The sequence below is a fragment of the Uloborus diversus genome, chromosome 2 (assembly GCF_026930045.1).
Source record: "Uloborus diversus isolate 005 chromosome 2, Udiv.v.3.1, whole genome shotgun sequence".
NCBI classification, from domain to species: domain Eukaryota; kingdom Metazoa; phylum Arthropoda; class Arachnida; order Araneae; family Uloboridae; genus Uloborus; species Uloborus diversus.
Window position 1 is genome coordinate 57,768,937 of NC_072732.1, and position 22,032 is coordinate 57,790,968.

A 22,032-nucleotide genomic window follows, 5' to 3' on the forward strand; every position below is an offset into this window, starting at 1 on the left:
AGTCCAACCATAAGGATGTCGATTGCTTGTTTGCTACTGATGGAACTGGGAGGGAGATATTTCGTTGTGTTACAGTGTTGCCAGATGGTCAAATCCAGATTTCCCCAATTCCCTTCCATCTTTTCCCCAAAAAGCCATGTTTTCTATTAAAATTCCCCAAATTCAAAAATTATTTTTCCACTAATATTTTCATAAAATGAATCGACTTCCTCTAATATTTTTGTCTTTTGAATTTTTTTTTCTCCCCAAATAGCCAAATTTTCTTATAAAATTCCCCAACTTTTTTTTCTTCCCATTTTCGCTTTTTCTTTTTTTTGTCTTCTTTATCTTTATCTTTCTTTCTAATAGTAAAGCTGAAAGTCTCTCTGTCCGGATCTCTCTCTGTCTGTCAGAATCTCTATGACGCGCATAGCGTCTAGACCATTGGGCCGATTTCCATGAAATTTACCAAAGAATTAGTTTGTAGCATGGGGGTATGCACCTTCAAGCGAATTCCATAAAGTTGAGCAAAGCTAAACCAACGCTGTTTGATACAAAAAAATGTTCCCACTACTTCTTGACGCAGATTTAAATACGAAAAAAACTTTTTTCCCCAAGGTTTTCCCCTCAAAACCCATTTCCCCAGAGAACACCAGATTTCCCCCAATCTGGCAACACTGTTGTGTTACTTCAAAAGTAAGATTTTTATTTCTGCTCAGTTGTTTGCGATTCGATAACCCAGAGACAAGAAAAGAACGTATGGCAACTGACAAAATCGCACCATTTTCTGAAATTTTTAGAATTGTAATTAAAAATTGTCAGAGCAACTATTTCCTTGGTGCATATACAGTGGCTCCCAAAAGTGTTCGTACACCTTGAAATTTTGTAGTAAAACCAAAATAACGCAAAATTGAATTCGAATATGAAGTTCAATTTTTTTTCACATCATTCCTATGCCATTCTGAATAAAACCCAGTAGTTTTTTTCAAAATATTGCCAGATTTTATTTTTGAAATTTGTCAAAAAACGAAGAGACAGAAAAAATACGCCACAAAAGTCATCGTACACTGAAATATTTTCGAATAAATTCATAATTAAAATTATCATATGTGGTTTTTTTATTATTTTTGCATTGTAATGATACTATAAAGTCATTTGCCTTTATTTTTTTGTGTGTTTAGTCTTTAGTCTCTAATATTCTGCTTATTATTTTTGAATGGCAGGTATGCGTAGAAAACAACAAACACGATTCGAAATTTGATTTTTTTCCCCTCACAGTAGCCGTAAATTGGTTTGAAATGTCTCTAAATTGGTTAATTTATAACATTCTGTAGTGAAGTGCTTGATAAAATGCTTTAAAGACAAGAATAGGATCGAAAACAAGGTAAGAAAAGGTCAACTGTCAAAGTTAACAAAGCGTGATCGGAGGTTTACAGTTTAAAAAAATATGAAAAATACACATTTCAGAACTGAAAAAGTTTCTGCAGAATTGAATAAAAGATTTTACGTATAATTTTTACCTAAAATTGTTCGCCAAGTTCTCTGATTAGCTGGATTAAAGGGGACCTCGTCCCGCAGAAATTTTCTTGTTTGTGCGAAAAACAGTAAGCTTACGCTTTCCGTCGTAAAATCAATGATAAATAAGCTCAAAACATTTTGGAACCACGTCTTACTTATAGACGAAAATAAATTCGACATTTTGGGTTAAATTGTTGTATGATCGAAAATGGAAGAAAAAAATGAGGAATTTAATCTTAAGAACCTAGTAGGATCAGTTAATCAGGACGTTGAAAGTGTTCTTGTGTGAGGATGCATCTCAGCATCAGGACTTTGAAATTTGGAATTTTTTGATGAAATAATGAATTATGCTGTTTATTTAAATATTTTAAAAACAATGTTAAACTATTTGCCCAAAATTTGGTAATCGGAAACAAATTTGTTTTTTATCAACATAACGATAAGAAGTACACGTTCGCGTTTGGTTGCCTCAAAATTTGTCCTTTAGCTTAGAAATATCTCCTCAATCGTCAGATTTACACTTAATGGAACATATTTAGAGATATCTGGTGGCTAGATTACGAAAATACACCACTGAAACGAAAAAGCGAACTAGAAACATTAAGACTCGTAGTGCGGCTAAACACTTACTCAGGAATTGCACAAAAAAGAAAGAAAAAAACAATGAAATCTATTCCCAGACGTTTAAAAGCTGTTGTTGTTACTGCATGATATTCTACTAAATAATAACTTAGTAAAAAGTTAAATTATTTACTAATTTTTCAACATTTTTTCAAAGTGTACGAAGACTTTTGTGATATAAAATTTCCGGCACTTTTTGGTTTTTCATTTTAAAAAAATAAAGCTTTAATGTTTTATTAAAAATTTTCATGTAGTTTTGTGAAAAATAGATCATAGATCTTATAATAAAATACGTATTCCGAAATATTAATTCTAACCAATGGATAAGGGCCTATTTCATTGAAAGTCGTAGGTGTACGAACACTTTCGGGAGCCATTGTATATGCATGGATGAAATACTCGTGAAATTTAGAGGTTGATGCAAGTTTAAGATGTACATGCCAAAGAAGCCTGCTAAATATGGACTAAAAATTATGTGCCTTCGTGATGCAAAGGACAGTTATCTTTACAACGCATATATACATATGATGGAAAAGATTCTAATGGGCACGGGCTTACTGAAAATGAAAAACATTTGCACAAGCCAACACAAGCAGTTCTTCAGCTAATAGAACCGATTAAAAAATCCAATAGAAATATCACTGCAGATCAGGGTTGGGTTTTTACCGTCCGAAACTGTCTTAAACTGTCCAAAACGAAGCTGATGCTAAAGGGGTGTAATCTAATTAATTCGTATTTACTGCAATTTTTGTAATGCATAAATATAAATATTAATGAGGTCAAAATAATGAGTACTTTTCTTAAAAATGTTCATTTAAAAAATATTTTACTTAAAAAAAATTGCCAATTACTATTACATAAAAACTTCCTTATGTAACAGTTGGTAGACTTCTGAAAGGGAATTCACAACACTACCAAGACAACTAATTTCAGTTTCATTTGTAACTCAAAGGAATGTTATTAAATGTGCAATATTAAGGTCAAGAAAAAAAAGTTATTTATTGCATTTAAGTCGATTATTGCAGTATATTTTGAACATTTTCTTTTGCACACGCACATAAATGTCGAAAAATTTGGTAAATGGAAAAAAAAACTCCTGCATACAAATTGAAATGTTTAATGAAGAATTTAATTTCTACTCAACTAGATTATTAAAATCAGTTGCATAAATAAGTTACCATACTTGAATGTTCGTTCACCTTGAATAAACATATTAAATAGTGAAAAAAATAATTTTGACACATTTTGTTGTTTTTGATATTTTCTTATAAAATATAGTTTCTCAAAATTTGGACACTTTTGGACACAGAGGTTTTGAACAGGATGATAAAAACCTTGCCAACATTGCTTTCATGTGCACACATGCATAAACATAGGGAAATTTGGTTACTATTATCAAAAAATAAACAAATAAATGAACTCATTCATACAAATTGAAATGTTAATCAAGAATTCAATTTCTATGTAACTGGATTAAAATCAGCTGAATCAATAAGTTGAATGTTCTCATTGAATAAATGTTCAATGTAAAACATTACTTTGATACATTTTATTCTGTTTTTGATGTTTTCTCACACAATATAATTTTTCTAAAAATATAGTTTTGGACAGTTTTGGACACTAGGGTTTTGGACAGGACGGTAAAAACCAGGGTTTTTACCGTGGTTTTTACCGTTGTGTCCAAAACCTTGCCAACCCTGCTGCAGATACTTTGTTTTCTTCCATTGAATTAGTGGAATGTCTGAAAGAGAAAGGCCTGACATGTAGGAACCCTAAGAAAAAATAAAGCGGAAATACCCAAGGAATTTCAAGCAAACAAATCAAGAGAAATAGGAAGTTCTGTGTATGAATTCATAAAAGAAATGACACTTGTTTCTTTTGTTCTTAAAAAAAGAAAATCAGCCATTCTAATTTCCTCAATGCACCACTCTGTGGAAACGGAAAATTCTTCAGGAAAACCAGAAATTATATCCATGTACTTAACGAAAGGAGTTGACAAATTCGACAAAAAATGTTAAAATTTACTCAACGAGTCGTCGTACCCAACGTTGGCCAATGGCAATATTTTACAGAATATTGGATATATGTTCAGCAAATGCATTTATATTTCAATCCTATAAAAAGCAACAAAAATGAAGAGAAAAAAATTTATACTTGCATTGGCAAATCAGCTGACGCAAACCCATTTCAAGCGCAGAATGGGTTCTTTCCATCTGCCTAGAGATATGAAGCCTACAATGCTAAGAATCCTTGGGGAAGAATATAACAATGAAAGCAACTGCTATAGCAATGAAGAGGATAAATTAGAAACCAGAAAAACATGCAAAAGATGCTGTCTAAGTAAAAAAAGAAAATGCATATAAATGCATTGATTGCAATGACCCAATCTGCCTTAAATGCTCGAAAACTCTGTGCAACGATTGCAGCTCACAATTTTAGAAGGTATGCGCTTTTTGTATTTATAATGACATAAAATTTGTTAAAAAAGTCAATGCGAAAACACTTTATGTGCTTTTACAAAGGCCATACCTATTTAAATAATGTAACTATTAACAGTGTAATTTTTATCACGTATTTTTTTTTTTTTTTGAACTTAACTATGTATTAAAAAATATTTAAAAGTGAATTAAATGTATATACAATGAAAACTAAATGCGTTTAATTTAAAAATCTATCCTATTTTGAATGATCGGTCTCACAGACCACTCACAGCAGTTACGCAACAACTTCGGTCAAAGTAGTTAAAGGTTAAATTCTCATTTCAAGTTAATATGAACGGACAGAAATTCTACAGCGATGTTTTTTTCTTTTAAATTTAATGAGTAAATAAACACAACTTTAATGAAACTGTACAGAACACAGATAAGACATCACAAATGGATATAAATTGCAATTTTGTCCATCTATAATAGCTGTTCATTCATGATGGCAAAAGCATTCAGTGATTCTTGGAACCTGGCATGTTCCGCTCATAAATAAAATCATTGGTTTCTGTCATCATAACCTTTTCAATGTTCTCTTTTTCTCTTTCAACATCTTAAGATTTTTCTTCTCCACAATAAGCTTGTTCTTGTCTCCAGCATGCTTTTTTGCCGTCGGACCTTCTCCTTTTGATGCACTTGGCCCAGTAGAAGATTGAGGATCTTCCAATCCTTCTTTGGTGGTTTTTGGTGGCCGAGCATGAATATCTGTCATCATCCGAGCTCTTTCACAGTAATCATCATATCTTTCCAACAGTAATTTTCCGGCTTCTTCATTTAAAGCAGACTCGGGATTAGGAACAATCAGAAGACATTTTATAGTCTAGAATATGACAGAAAATGAGTATTGTTACTGATCAACATAAATTTTCTGCTATAATGACATCATATGTGTGCTTTTCTATGGGATAAAACAAAAAATTCTGCACATAAAAGAAAGCAGTGAATTTTTTTCAGAGGTGGGCCGGACACATGCCATAGGGACCCGTTAATAGGGTAGGCAACCCTTCACAGCATAACAACACATTCACACAAAGGAAGGATAAGCATAGGAGAAAGAAAGTACATCCATGCCCGAGCCGGGATTCGAACCTGGGACCACCCCGTTGCAGGCAGAGAAAATAGCATCTGTAAGTCAATCTGCAGACGATACTTAAAAAAGACCAAATATAAATTTAAAATTGTTATACATTTCAAATTTATCGTCTGCCAAACGTTGCTATATCATTATTTTTCAATTTATTGTCAAACATCCGTTGCATGAAACATTAAATTATTGCCGATCCCCTAATTGTCTCAACGTGAAACGGGTGCACCCCTGACCTGGAGCGAGGTTTATGTGTGTCACCTTAAATTCCCAAGAGTGCAAAAAACTAAGTCCATATTTTAGTAAATTACGTTTTGGGACTCTAAACACAGGGGGTACTAGGTTAGAAAGGAATTCTTTTGAATCCTCCAGAAGAATAAATTTTACTCTCTTATTCTGTCCCCCCCCCCCCTCCACTTTCATAAGCAAGAGTCGACTTTCTACACTCATCTGTATTTTGGATTGTTCTAACTAAAACTGCCTTCATTTGATAGTGCTAAATTTAATGGTTTGCTGGTCGTTGTGATAGGTTTTGATGGCTTTTCGTAGAGGATTTTGAACATTGAGTAGATAAGGGACAAAATCAGTGCCTTAGAAAATTGGTCATTAATGGAAGAGGTCAGTCATAAAAGTTTTACTGTAACATTAAAAATGAAGCAAATGCTAAAAGAAGTTAGTACAAAACAACATAGTACTTTTTAGTTTTGTAATTTTATTTCTATTTTAAACCAGCACTTTCCAGGATAAAATAAAAGAACAATTGCTAGACAGACTATACCAGAAGTGTATTAGCATTACCAGAAGTATGAAGAAATGCCGACTCTAGAAATTGTAACTACTCTACATGAAGTTTGATATGAAATTTTATTTACACAAACTGAAATATTTTTGATAATGCTGCTTAATTTTTGTAAAATTTGCATAATGTAACTAATTAACTTTAATATTAAAAGCAAAAGAGTCAAAGTTGAGGTCAAAGGCATTAAAATTCCACGAGTTGGAATAGGTCATTTTCCCTAAATGCTTTTATATCCTCTAATTTAGAGGCCATCTTCAGGGTTCATACCCTTTAGGCAGAAAAAAATTCAAGCACTTTTCAAGTACTTTTCAAGGTAAAAAATTTTGTTTTCAAGGCAATATCATAAATTTGTACTAAAAATATTGTATGCAGATTTCATTTACTACAAACACATAGAAATAAGGCAATAATACAAAAAAAGTATAGGAAAGCAAAATTGCTTTTTCTTCAACGAGAGACGCTTTGATGAAAGATCTACTGCGTTGAAAGTTTTTCTGAAAATGTTTGAAAAGTTTGGTCATAAAGAGAAGCAGATACCAAGAGGTTTAATTTTGAGGTTTTTCAAAGGTTGCAGCAGTCAGAGGTTTGTATATTTTCTAGAATCAGCAAATTAATACTTAAAAAAAAAAAAACCTTTCATAAGTGCTTTTAACTTTTATGGGAAGAAACTAAAATACCCAAGTTCAATGGCATTGCCAGAGAGGAGTTTTTGAAGTCACTCCCCCCCCCCCCCCCCGGGTTTCAACATTTATTTCCGATATCTATACAGTGGTTTATTACAATATAAGGGGGGTTAGGACAAAAACACTACCCAGAAAGTTATTTCAGTTTTCACTATTAAGTTCTAAAAATATTAGGTTTGCAAATCATTTATAAGTATGCAAATCAATTATTCGTATGTATTTATTAGCTGTTCAGACAATAAGGCATTTCAACTGTCCTCGAGTAAATTTAAAAATTAGGAAGTAAGAAAAGTTTATGAAAGTCCACAGTCCAGTCTCTACACCTCAAAATATACAAAAGCAGCTTAAGCAGTGATAAATACTCTGAATGCAAACTTGAGCCTATTCCGCTTTCATTGATTAACTTGCAATAGACAATAAATGTGCAAGTTCAGATTTATAGAGCCATATTTCGAAATTGAAAAGATTCACAAGAAGTTGACATATATTATGACAAAAGTAGTTTTATTTTGGGAAAAAATGGGTTATTGTTGAAATTAGAATTTAAATTTAGAAAGGCAATAATATTCAGGTGATTTGTGAGTTCATAAAAAATTACCTGAAAGTTTCAAAGAGCAAAATGGGGCGAGGGGGGGGGAAATAATTTTTAAAACTAAGACCCCTATTACTTCAAAATACATATGTACAACAACAACTTTTGCTATGCATACAATTCATAAAATAGTTTATTAAGTCAAAATATTTTGCATAGAAATACCATGCCCAGTGCCTGTTGATAACCAGCAACAGGCACTGGGCCTAGCTAGGCTGGTACTGGTCAATTTATTAGATCCAAATGAAGATGAATGACCCTCCTTAAGCTATCTACCCCTTTGCTGATTAAAGCCTCTTTCGGTAAGCTCCAAGTACCCACAACCTTAATAAAGTAGTAATTTTGAACATTTGAGGAAAAGGGGAAAATTGGAGATATAGGGAGGTTAAAAGCATAAAAACGAACACTACCTGGATTTCAAGTGAATAATCATAACACAACCACCCCTGTTATACACCTTATTTATTTTAGCAGACATAAAAATATTGATGTACTTATAAATAAAATTATATAAATCAAACTTTATATTTAAAATACAAACTTTAAGTTAATTTGTTAGGTGCTCAACTGCTGAAATTTAAATTTTTTTTTTAAAAAAATCTGCTATGACCAAAAATTAGGTAAAGATAATCATTCAAAATTGCAAAAATAAATTAGCAAATAATTAAACAAGACCAAGGTAATAAATTCTTTAACTCTTTAGTTATTAAAATAAAAAATAAAATAAGCTAATCTGATTTAGCAGAGTCAAAAATAACTACTAATTGCCAAAAATATAAAAATATTTACAAAATGCAAAAGGATTGAAATCTCAAACAAGGGAAGCAAATTTTCGAGAATTAAGTTTAATGTTGTCATGTTTCCCATAAAATAAACTTATATTTTACTGAAATTAAACATAAAATATAGTAATCTAAGGTAGCATATGCGAAACTAACATTTGATTAGCCAAAATATTTAAATATTTGCAGGATGCAAAAAGATTGAAATTTCAAACACAAGAGCAATTTTCCGCCGAAACCCGAGTAAGGTCAATGTTGTCATGGTTTCCAAATTAATTTCTTTGTTAATTAATGAAATTAAACAAAAAATAAACTAATCTAAGGTACCATATGTCAAAATATCTTTCGGTTGTAAAAAACATCAAAATATTTACAAGATGCAAAAGGATTGAAATCCCAAACACGGAAGCAATTTTTTCGCGATGTTGCATACTGAACACATGTTCAGAAAATTGCATTGGTGAAATACTTTTTTAAAACTTCTAAGCACAATTCGTTGATTTTTGGGAGAATTTAAGCACTAAGAAACTTTTTCAAGGTTTTAAAAACTTTTTCAAGGTTTTCAAGCACTTGAAAATGAACTTTTCTTTTTCAAGCACTTTTCAAGGTTTTTTCAAGGGGCGTACGAACCCTGATCTTTCATTATTTGTTATTGGTTTCTCATACAACTTATTTCCAGAACAGTCGACAATACAAAGCAGACAATACAAAAATACAATGCTATTTTTCTCAATTTTGTTTTTTCTTTTATTGTGTTTTATTGGGAAAAACGTTATTTCTTTCATTTTGCTCAATGAAAGAAATTCTACTTTATAAGATTTTAAAATAATTTTTCAGTAAGAAAAAATTATAACGCAAATACAATAACATACCAGAAGTATATGCTTCAGTCCAAGATCTGCCTTCCAATCCTTTTTCAAGGTGTTGACACAAATTTCCCCATTTCTAGCAACATTCGGATGAAAAATCTTTGTGACGAAAAAAACCTTTCGGTGGTGATGAAGGGAAATCTTTGCCCAAAATGAGCCTCAGACGAAAAAAGGCCATCAGCATAAGGTGTTCCAGCTAGTGTTATACAAAATAAGCATAAATAACTAAATATTGCATATTTTAATACATATTAAGCATTGGGCAGACATGTGTTTTGCTTAGTAGCCGTTTCTGAACCAAAAACAAGTTTTTACTAAATGCATTTAACTCTGTTAATTTCACAGCTATCAAAACAAAACACAATCCTACATCATCAGAATGATGCCCTAGATATGGTTTGCTTGCAAAATATTATTTAAATGGTGAGAAAGGTGAAGAAAAAAATTAACAATTACAAACTGAAAATTAGCATAAAATACGAATTTTAGTGCTGCAAAATTAGTAAAATCAGGAGAGCCTCCGTTCTATTTTTTTTTCTTGTGTAGATATAATATAGGACTACTTGTTATAGAAATTTTAAGCTTGAGAAAATTGTCTTTTTTTGAGCAATCACGATTGCTTATTGTTCTCACTTGACTGTTTTGATGTCCTATCATTTTTATTTTCCCAACGCCACCCTCCGCACCATCACCGTCGACCGGCTCCTCACGATGCTGCTCCTATACTGCCGTGCTAAGCACAGATGTGGTAATCTGCAGTAGAGCTCAAAATGAGAAATTTGACGATTAAAGTTTTACAACTCATTTCTTTTGATTTATGACTTAATTAAATGCTCAACTTGCGGTAGTTGTTTCGTAAATAACTTATCTAAAAACCGTAAGAGAATATTTTTGTAAAAATCTTAATTTAAAATTAATAAATGTAGTTACGACAAATTTTCTTTTCAAAACCTTTTCATATACTAAACTATTTTCAACCGTAAGTGACAATTACTAGGCATTTTTTGGGGTATCTGCACAGATACGATATAAATAGCTTAGTAAAACGTGCTCAAAGTATCATTAAATAATACTGAAAGCATCTGCTTTCTTTAGACTTAGCTGTTTCGCTTTGTTTTATTAATATAAATCTAACAGAATCTACCTTCTGAAAGATACCATTTTCAAAACTCCGGACAGTTAAAACTGTAATCCATAACAGTTTTCCGTTTTTTTGCATTCAAAGAATGTTTTATAATGTTTTATTTTCTAGATTCATTTTTACCGAGCATGAAGATAATTTTGACAGCAGACGATACTTAAATAAAAATATTACTGGCCGTAGAATGAAATGCGTTTTTTTTGCATGAAAGAATTAGATATGAATATTTTACATGCATTTCCTTTTTAGAATTTGCATTTTAAATAAACATTTAAATAGAAAAAGGCTGAATATTTACTTTAACAATTATGCAAAGTTGTATTAGTTTTTTAATATGAACCTGTATCAACTATTCAACGGTAAACTAATTTTAATATTCTGTGTTACAATAAACTGCTACATTATTAAATATGCTGCTTTACTAAGGTATAAAAGTCGTATCTACAAAAAATACTAAGGAAAAAAGTGGTAACTGCGCAGATACCACTTTAAAGGCTTAGTATTTGTCACTTACGTTCAAATTGCCTTAGCAAACTCCGCTAACTGTGCAGTTACGACTTTTTTCTTAAAGCTTTTTTTAATATTTCGCGTTCACAAATCGCCAAAAAACTTGACATTTAGGTAAATTAAATTACTAACGATCAACCTGGTGACAATAACCTCAATTTTGATAAAATGTGCAGATACCACATCTGTGCTTAGGCACGGCAGAGTATAGCGAAAGCCGTCTCCAGGTTGCATCCATGTCCTACATACACGCGCATACATACACAACTACATGCACACACATATACACACAAATACATACACAAACAAATACATATACACATACACACACATACACAAACACATACACACACAAATACATACAGACACCTACACATGCACACACACACAAACACATACACTCATACAACAGGGGTCTGGTCAGAGCAAATTTGGGTCCGTTAACGGACCCTTCACAAAAACCCGATCAACCAAAACGGACCTTTCACAAAAATCCAATGAACCAAAACGGACCCTTCACAAAAGTCTGATAAACAAAAACGGATCTTTCACAAATTGTTTATTGAACGAGCAAATCTCAAATTAAAATAATACAGCATATTTCCTGTATAAAAATGATAATGTTTGGAACCTTTCTTAAAGTTAAATTAGAGGAATCAACTTATACAAAATCAGCTAATTTTGCAAAAGAAAAAAAAAAATCGGCACTCTTGTGATGCTCCTTCAAGCCATAAATAATTACTACGGCCAAATAAATATAATGCCTGTTATTGGTTTCTTTGAAAGAAATTAACAGCTGAAAGTCAGTTTGGTTTATAATTTTGCTAGTTTGTTTTATGCAGCGGTGTTGTTATAAACTTCTTTGAAAAAGCGTTCAACATTCTCTGAATAGGTGTAGTAATCACTTTTCTCCTCACCTCATGATTTAATAATCAATAATATACAGCGAAATGAACTTAGAACTGCAAAGGATAGTAGGGGGGGGTGGGGGGGGGGGTGATCGCTTCAGATAGAGTTATCAAATTCTAACTAATCGCCACTTAGCATTTTGCGGGCGGTGCGATGTTTAACTGTTTATGGTGCGATGTTTAACTGTTTATGGCCACTTAGCGTTTGGCGGGTGCAATTTTAAACTGTTATATTGGGAGAAAGTTATATGGGTTTGGTTTTTCGATGCTAAAAGGAGAATTAACTTTAAATAAACTCTTTTGTTTACCGTTCCTTTTTTCTATAGATATCTACATTTTGAAAAACGCAATTTTTTTACATCTGATATGAGAATCATATTTTATTCTTTTTTCAAGCTAACTTTGCTTTATTGGGATGCAAATAAATGAAAAGTCTCTTTATTTTTGTAACAAAGCTTATTTCAAGTTTTTAAAGAGGAATTCCATTTTCGATGGTTTATTTTTTATTTTATTTATTTATTTTTTTTTTTGCTTCAACTGTGTCCAGATATTAATGATATGTTTATCCAGGGGTGATTGTGAGTTCATCAAAAAATACCTGAAAGTTTCAAAGCGAGAACAGGGGGGGGATCTTTGGCCCCTATTACTTAAGTGTACCAATACCATAGTATTAAATAGTTCAATAGTCAGAGTCAAAATAGTGTGTGTACATTTGATTAAAATTTTAATGGATTACAAAGTTACTTTTGAGCTGGTGTTATACAAAATTATCTTGACATTTGTCCATCTTAAGGGATAGGTGTCCATCTTAAGGCTCTTGCAGGTATATTTGATGAGTATTATACAATTTTTTTAAAAATTGCGAAGGTAGGGAGATAAAAGCATAACAAAAAAAAAACATAATTCCGGTATTTTCGGACATAAAAATACCGGAAATATGTCCGAAAATACCGGAAATTCGGTAAAATACCGGAACACAATCACCCCTCGTGTTTATCATAGGACTCTAAAAATGTAAATTCTAATTTTATCAAAAATATTTATTTTACAAGGCGTTTTTTATACTTTTGATGCCTTCACTTTGAGGATTGTAATCTCTTTGCATCCGCTATGGGAATCTGATTTTTCGAATTTTCGACGTTTAGTACGCTTAGCTAAGAGGTAAACAAATAACATATTTATTTTTTGTAAAAATCACGGAGTTTATAAGTTTTTAAACGAAACTCTGTGCTCTTAAACAGTGTCTTGGGTTAAAAAGTTAAATGCTGAACCCCTGACTGATTTTTTTTTTCTTACAGTTATTTTAAATACTATACAAATAACATTTCAAGTATAATTTAACATGATGTAGAATGGTTGATAAATATGGATATTTGAGGGGTGCCCATCTCCCAGTGAGCGATGCCTCCCCCCCTCTCCAAATACTAGAAAAACATTCAAGAATGATATTCTCAACAGAAAACAGAGAAAACACTCAACTTTAAGTGTCAATGATGCAGTTTCCCACCATCTCAAGAGTCTTAACTTTCATTTTTTACAAAAAAAAAATTTGATTTTTCACAAAATTAATTGATTTTTCACAAAAAAAACGGACCCTGCGAAAAATCCTGGACAGACCCCTGTACAAACTACCCAACACATTCATGCCTGCACACAGACACAAACATATATGCCTACACACACATACCCCCCCCCCCCACCACATACACACACATTCATACACACAACTGCTCACAACACTTATGCCTGCCCACAGACACATGCCTACACACACATACCGCTACACACATACCCCTACACACAACACACATGCCTACATACACACACTCGTGATTGTGAAAAACATAATTTGAATTCAAGATGTCAAAATTCAAATAATTTTTTTTTTCTTTTTGCAAATTTTTTTCAAAAATGGCAAAAAATCGAATTTTGGTGAAGTTTGAAGTCAAATATCTCAAAAGGGACTGAGTAAAAAAATTATGAAATTGGATATAGGTAACAAACACCTTTTCATGACATGAAAATGTGATAATTTGATGACTGAAACTCAACTGGTACTAGAGTTATAGTGCATTAATGCTGGCCAAATATCACATTTTCGCAAATTTTAAAGTGAAATATTTCAAAAGGGACTGAGTGAAAAATAATGGAATCAGCACAAGTAGCACTTTTTTATGATATGAACTTGTGATTACAATTTGGTGACTGAGATTCAACTGGTATCCGAGTTACAGTGCATCAAAGTTGGCCAAATATTGCATTACACATACACAAAGTTATTAATTAATTCATAGAAAAGTTCCACTTTCCAAACATTTAAAAGCAACAAGAGTTCCTCTTTTTTAATAAATTAAATTCATGCAATAGAAATTTGCACAAAAAATAAGCAAATGAATAAATGAAATAAGATGGACAAGCATTGTAAAGAATGTATCTCTAGAAACTAGAATTTATCTGAACGTAAGGTTTCCATCAGTTTTAAATATACAGTACTGTCTATTCTCATTGAAGTTTACATTGATGGAAAGAAAAAACGTTTCTCTATTTTTATACATAACTGCCATCTTTTTCTGTGCATTATTGTCGACGGTGCCCTAACTTCTGTATCGAGTGTCACAGAATTCCACCACCAACCCATTGAGGAAGCGTCACTGCAATCAATAACAGAGTGGATTGTTGACTGTCATGTCCCACTATCCTTGTAGTCCGAAGCTCGAGTCGTGATTACCACTTGTTTCCTATTTTTAAATTTAAGGAACACTTTGATTGCCAATGTTTCTGGAGCAAAGACAAAGTCAAAAAAGGCTGGAATGCTTCCTCAGCGGGTTGGCGGTGGAGTTCCGTGATTCTGAAATTCTTAAAAATGCTTGTCCATTTAATTTCATTTATTTATTTTTTGTGCAAATTTCTATTGCATGAATTTAATTTATTAAAGAAGAGGAACTCTTGTTGCTGTTAAATGTTTGGAAAGTGGAGCTTTTCTATGAATTAATTAATAACTTTGTGTATGTGTAATGCAATATTTGGCCAACTTTGATGCACTGTAACTCTGATACCAGTTGAATCTCAGTCACCAAATTGTAATCGCAGGTTCATATCATAAAAAAGTGCTTCTTGTGCTAATTTCATTATTTTTCACTCAGTCCCTTTTGAAATATTTCACTTTAAACTTAGCTAAAATGCGATATTTGGTAACTTTAATGCACTATAAATCTAGTACCAGTTTAGTCTCAGTCATCAAATTATCACATTTTCATGTCATGAAAAGGTGTTACCTGTATCAATTTCATAATTTTTCACTCAGTTCCTTTTAGGATATTCGACTTCAAACTTCACCAAAATTCGATTTTTGTCATTTTTGAAAAAATCTGCAAAAAAAAAAAAAAGGACAAATTTCTCAAGCTTAAAATTTTTACAACAAGTAGTCCTATGTTATATCTACACAAGAAAAAAAAATAGAGCTGAGACTCCTGCTCCTTGTACTAATTTTGCCGCACTAAAACTTGTATTTTATGCTAATTTTCAGTTTGTAATTGTTAATTTTTTTCTTCACTTTTCTCACCATTTAAATAATATTTTGCAAGCAAACCATATCTAAGGCATCATTCTGAGGATGTAGGATTTTGTTTTGCCTTGATAGCTGTAAAATTAACCGAGTTAGATGCATTTAGTAAAAACTTGTTTTGGGTCCAAAAACGGCTACTAGGCAAACTTAAAATGGCGAATTAAAAAAAGTATGAGCCTAAAAAATTTTCTTTCAACATGTTTGAACTCACTTAGTAGTGAGAAATAACTAGTAAAAAAATTAGGAAAATCAAAAATGTCGAGCGACACGCGCTGGGTGATTTCTACTGGATTGACCCAATGATGAATAAAATAAGCAGATATAAGGTAGAATACAGTAAAAAACCACCCACAACATTAAAAATAATTGAAATACTTGCAGGATGCAAAAAGATTGAAATCTCAAATGAGGCATGCAACTTTCGGCGTAGCACGTGCATAACGTCACTGGCATGATTCCTAAACCGACATTTTTGGCAGATATCGCGGTAAAGAAGATTCAAGACGAAAAAATAGAAAGAATAAGAAATCAAGGACCGAAAATTTTAAAAAATCGTATTTTTTCCCTTTTTTTTCAATAAGGAAAGAGGCAAAGAAAAGAAGGAAAAGTTTAAAGAGCCAACAGAAAAAGCCGGAAAAATCTCATCCCTGGCAGCAGTAAAGCTGAAAACTGGGAAATTTGGTTAGTAGCCAGTGGCAGGTAGACTTAGTTTTATTAGTGGCCACTTTTTAAGGTTAGTAGCCACTTTTTAAAACTGCAACTATGTTTCAAATTTTTATTAATAATGAAAAAAAGTCATCAGAATATCGCTCACACGCAGGAAAGGTGACACAACCAAAAAGCATAAAATTTTACAGAAGAGACAAAAAAAAAAGTTCTGATTTTATAGCATTAGTAAATCATTTTGCAAACCACAGGGACCTTTATGATGTTTTTCCTGTTGTAAGCAATATCTCAAATTGTTATATATTTTTAAATAACAGCAAAATAGGTGTCATGAGTTGTGTTACTTTTTTTGTCCATGAGAGATATATTAAACATTGTTTTCTGTTAATCTGCCAACTACTCATGACCATGTCCTAGAAGATGTATGCAAAATGCTTTTAGTTTTTAAATATGACATTAAAAATCTATTTGTTCATTTCAAATCTTAAGAAAAATGAATTTGTGCTAAATGTTTACTTATATGAAATTAAATTGTTCATACTTGCAGCACTAGACCACTAGAGTATCATTAACGATATTTTTTGAATAAGCTTGACGATTTAAAATTTTCATTAGCGTATTCTTTTTCTCTCCCTACCCATTACCGCAAAATTATTAGTGTATTTCAAATAATAAAATTAAAATACCACGTTATCGCTGAGTAGCCATCCCAACGCAGGTGGCAAGTGCAGGGTTCGAAGTGCAAATGACCGTACACTGCTGCAGCTGATTTTCTCCCTCTAGCAGTGGGGAAAATAAATACATTGAAAAGAAATACATCAATACATCGGGGTAGCTCGGAACAGGGGGAGGGAATGTGGTTTGATTGGGAATGCAAGTAGAGTGATTCAGCGAGAGTGGCGACCGGGAGTGACAATCAATGACATATATTTTAATCTCCACTTTTGCAACTTTAATCGTCACATGGCAAATGGCAACCACTAATTTTCAGCTTTAGGCAGAAGGGGGCGGAATTCCCCTAGTGATTGAAAAATAAGTTTTGTTTACTTATTTAACTAACCTGGGCCTTCAATCGCAGCTTGAATATCTGTAATATCTTCTTCATTTATGAATACTTTTATCCCTTCAGGAGGACTTGAGACTAGTTCCCATAACTCCTTTGACACTTGTCGAATCACTTGTGGAGAGAGATTCTCGACGTTCGAGCTCTGACAAAAAAATGAACAAACTTTAGTCTGGAAGTTAATTTGTACTTTGGACTGAAAAGTAATGTTCAAAAATTAAACATTGACAGCTTCAGTTACTTAATTTTAAAATAAATTAATTTTTGATATTTAAACTACAATATTTGTGCTAAACCAACATTCAATTTTATTTGAACACTTTTCTGCTTCCAGATTGTAGGTAGTAAGTACAATTTAGTGTTTCCTTAACTTACAAAAACTTCATTGCCTGTTCTATTAATTATTTTCAGACAAAACAACCTAAGAAATTGAAAAATCTTGAGAACATTTCAAAATTTTAAACTAATATGAAGAGTTATTTTATTATTTAACATACTAAAATATTATAAATTCAAACACAATGATAGACAAAATTAAACAGAAAACCTACCAAGTTTATGTTTGACAGCTACACAAATAATCCATGTCTTAGTATTCATCATTTATATTTTTTAACGATCATCTAATTAAATAAATCTTAATAGGTACAGAAGCAGAAAATGATTCTAATAATTTAGTTTTTTGAACAAGTTAATAAAATTAGCGCTTGTGTGAAATATAATATGAAACTAAAAGGGTCATATGAATGCATAGATTGGAGTACATGAAAAATAATAACAAATACAGCACAGGAACAGGAGAAAAAATCCAATAAAAGGCCTAAAAATCCATTTGAAAATATGACATTGCATCTTAAAACATTCATTGTAACAAACATTTAAGCGTTTAAACGACAGTATAAGGCTTATGCTTCAACTAATTTCGTTTGGTTTTCCAAGCAAAAGACAACAGGAACAAAGTAAGATGACAGAATTAGGTGTTATGAATTTAAATAATGGAATATGAGTTAAGTAGAAAAATGTAAATAAAATAAGATGCTTACTCTAGACATTCTCCACCCTCCAGCGCAATATATGTTGAAGCTACTCAAATAAAAAAATCGTTTTGTTAAAAAATCAACTTCAGCAATCAACTAGAGGGGAAAATTATGAAAATTTATTGATTGAAAAATTCATCTTACTTTACGATTCTACGAATATACGTTAGAAAAATTTCAGTTCAAAATTACACTAACGTAACGTATCAATCGACTAGAGCTTCTCGGTTACAGTCAGCAATGAAAATAACTGAAAAAAAATATATATATATAATCAATATCATAAAACTAGGGATAAGGTTGATTATTCCTTCTACTTTTATATGCTAATTCCGTGGTAAACATTAACATACACTAATAATTAGAAAAACTTCGTTTTACCGTTTTGCGTTTCTCTTTTTTTTTTCTTAATTAGTAAGCCATATTTTCATTCAAAAATCAAATCAGGGACGCATTTGGGGAGATAACAGAGTGGTGTTTATGCTCCCATGACCAGGGGGCACACTCTTTAAAACGCTATAAGAAAAAAGAACGAAACCCTTAAAATATAAATATAAATAAGAAGCAAATAATCATTAAATTCCGAAGCCTGCGCAATGTGTCCTCCTCGAGGTAGAAACTTAGCGTACCCATTTTATGTGGGCAGTCCCCATTTTTAGAAATTTATCCCCCCGTTTTAAAATATTAAGGCTTGAGCTTTTTTTTTTTTTTTTTTTTTGAGCAATCACGATTGCTTATTGCTTTCATTTGACTGTTTTTGACGTCCTTTGATTTTATTTTTCCACCGCCACCCTCCGCACCATCACCGTCGACCGGGTCCTCACGACCGGTCCTCCTCTAGCGAAAGTCATCTCCAGGTTGCATCCATGTCCTACACACACGCGCATACACACACACACACACATACACACACACATACACACACACATACACACACACAAACACACACACCTACATACTCAAATGCACACAACTTCCCAGCCCACGCACACATACACAAACACATACACACACACACACACACACCCAGTAAGCAAAATATCTTGTCTCAGTATTGCATAAAGGTGGACATGCAAGAAAAATCATCTTGCATTAATGCTGCCTCAATATTGTTATGTTACTCCCTTTATGCTGTCAGCACGCTACCACAATATTGACTGACAAGGTGTATGCAGGGGCCGTGGTACCCTGATCGGTAAGGCATTGGACTCGGGGCCGGAGGGTCTCGGGTTCGATCCTCGCTGGTCGAAGACCCACCGTCGTCATTAAAGGGGACTGGGCGACGTTAAATATGCTCGTGGTCTCAATGTCCTCCTAGTGAAACGATACCTCTGGGGGTGCTAGCACCAGGTAGCTATTAGCTCTTGGACTAGTTCTAAATTCTCATTAACTGTTCGATCCGGTGATGGTGCTGCCATCTATCGGTATATAAAATAATGGAGGCAAGGCACTTAGTATGCAGTCCTCGACATAAATACAGTTGAAGTCAGTTGTGACTCTGAATAGGAATAGGAATAGGTGTATGCAGCATAATATCAGGAAAATATCTAGGTAGGCTGCGTTTGTAATATTGAATACGTATTGATATGACAGGATAATATCAAGATGTTGTCATGACAGCATGAAATCAAGGTCTAGGCAAGATGATCTTGCTTTTGTAATATTGCATACGTATTGATATGACAGGAAAATGTCAGGATACATTGACATGACAGTATGAAATCAGCATGTTTGCGAGGTGTTTTATCCATTTATTTATTTGTATTATTTTCACTTTAAACTCAAGAATTAAATTTCATTCTTTAATTATTTTTGTTATTCTTCAAGATAGTTTTCTAGCCTGAGAATATTTTCTTAAAGCTGACATCTGATCGGAAATTCATATAAAAGTATTAATAGTACTCGCAATTTAATTTAAAAAATGAAAGTTTCTTCGTTTTACGTAATACCTGACTTATTTTTTAAATTCATGCTTCTAATTGTATTATAAAGACATAAAATGCCTAGTTAGGAATAATTGCGGAAGTTTTTATAGCATATTTAAGAGTAAAGATAGCAAAATAATAAATAAATAAATAAATACAATAAAGTACATTTCTAAATGGATGTCAGCATTGAAAATATCCCATGGACAGAACACAAGAATTTATCTTAAAGAATAACATAAATAACCATTGAATAAAATTAATCTTACTCATGAGATTGAAGTGATAATACGAAATTCTGGGCTTCATGTCCTTTGTTTCAAAGTCTAGGGACGAAAAAAGTTATTTTCGGCCATTTCTAACGTTCATCGCACATCGTCTGCGATATGACTTGTTAGTACTATATTAATAAACAAATGCAGTTATCAGTCACTCATAAGTTTTTCCAAAAACAATACTATTCCACACTAATAACTAAGCAACCAACTTAACGAAGCCTAAAAGAATGCAACGCCACGTGCAACTCCTCTGAACCGACTGAATCGAAGGTCGAAGCAGGAAGATGTGCCAGCAATGCGAGGGACGCTGGGTAGAAAGAACTGTGCGCATGCGCAAGTATCAACGAAGGTCCACCTGTTCTATTGTGTACTAATTACCTTGACGGCGACAGCATGAAATCAATATCATCTTGACGGCGTCAACATGTATGCAATGTTCTTATTGTAAGGTAATATTAATATTGATATTTTAAGATGAATACAATGTTGCATACGTGTTGTTATTGTAATATTGCTTTTTAATCTTTATGCAAGCTTTATGCAGTATGAAACACGTCAATATTGACGCCGTCAGTATAATATCAAGATCTGTCAAGGTTGATGCAAAAAATTTTGCTAGTAGGGCACACACACACCTACACACTCACATACACACAACTACCCACACACTCATGCCTGCCCACAGACACAAACACACATGCCTACATACACATACACATACCCCTTACACATACCCGAACACACGAACACACACGCCTACACTCGTGATTGCGAAAAACATAATTTGAATTCAAGATGTCAAAATTCAAATTAATTTTTTTTGAGCAATCACGATTGCTTATTGTTCTCATTTGACTGTTTTTGATGTTCCGTGCCTTTTTCAGCTTAAACCAGAAGCCTGTGCAGCACCACCGCCCACCGTCCTCTGCAGGCGACGCGGCGCGGCTGCTCCGGTCCTGAGCTATCCGCTTCTCCTAGTCGGAGGCGTCCATGTCCTACACACACGCACGCTAGCACACTCACACACACACAAACATGCCTACGTGCATACACACAGGTCTACGCACACACACAAGCCTACACAACAATGCACACGTAACCGCCCAGGAGGAGAGGCAGGCTTGAGGGGGGGGAGACAGGAGCTGTTTCTAGAAACAATAACTCCAATGAGTAGGGTCCTGTCTCAGTTCGTGATTGCGAAAAACATAATTTAAATTCAAAATTTCAGAATTCAAATTAATTTTAATTTCCTTTTTTTTTGAGCAATTACGATTGCTTATTGCTTTCATTTCACCACCCTTGGCGTTTGGTTTCTTTTTCAGCTTGGACTAGGGACACCAGCACCACCACCCGCCGGCCTCTGCAGGCGCGGCTCCGAGCACTGCCTCCTGGAATCCGTTTCTCCTGGTCGATGTCCTACCAAGGAAGATAGAAGAAAGGGGAGACGCTCAACGCGACAAAACCTGATGCTAAAACCGTAACCGGTTTTAACTGGCGAGGGGAACAGTCTACCCAAAACATTCGGCTTTGAA

The 22,032-nt window shown here is 33.2% G+C and overlaps 1 protein-coding gene across 1 annotated transcript; it reads right to left on the reverse strand.

Moving 5' to 3' along the window:
* Window positions 1-4,927: 4,927 nt before the first annotated feature.
* On the reverse strand, window positions 4,928-18,527 carry LOC129217064 (ubiquitin-conjugating enzyme E2 S-like). Its single transcript, XM_054851308.1, is given in 7 exon segments — window positions 4,928-5,421; window positions 9,414-9,530; window positions 9,532-9,579; window positions 9,581-9,606; window positions 17,258-17,405; window positions 18,304-18,343; window positions 18,442-18,527. Coding segments are annotated over 6 exon segments (654 nt in total). The 5' UTR covers window positions 18,313-18,343; window positions 18,442-18,527; the 3' UTR covers window positions 4,928-5,115.
* Window positions 18,528-22,032: the final 3,505 nt, after the last annotated feature.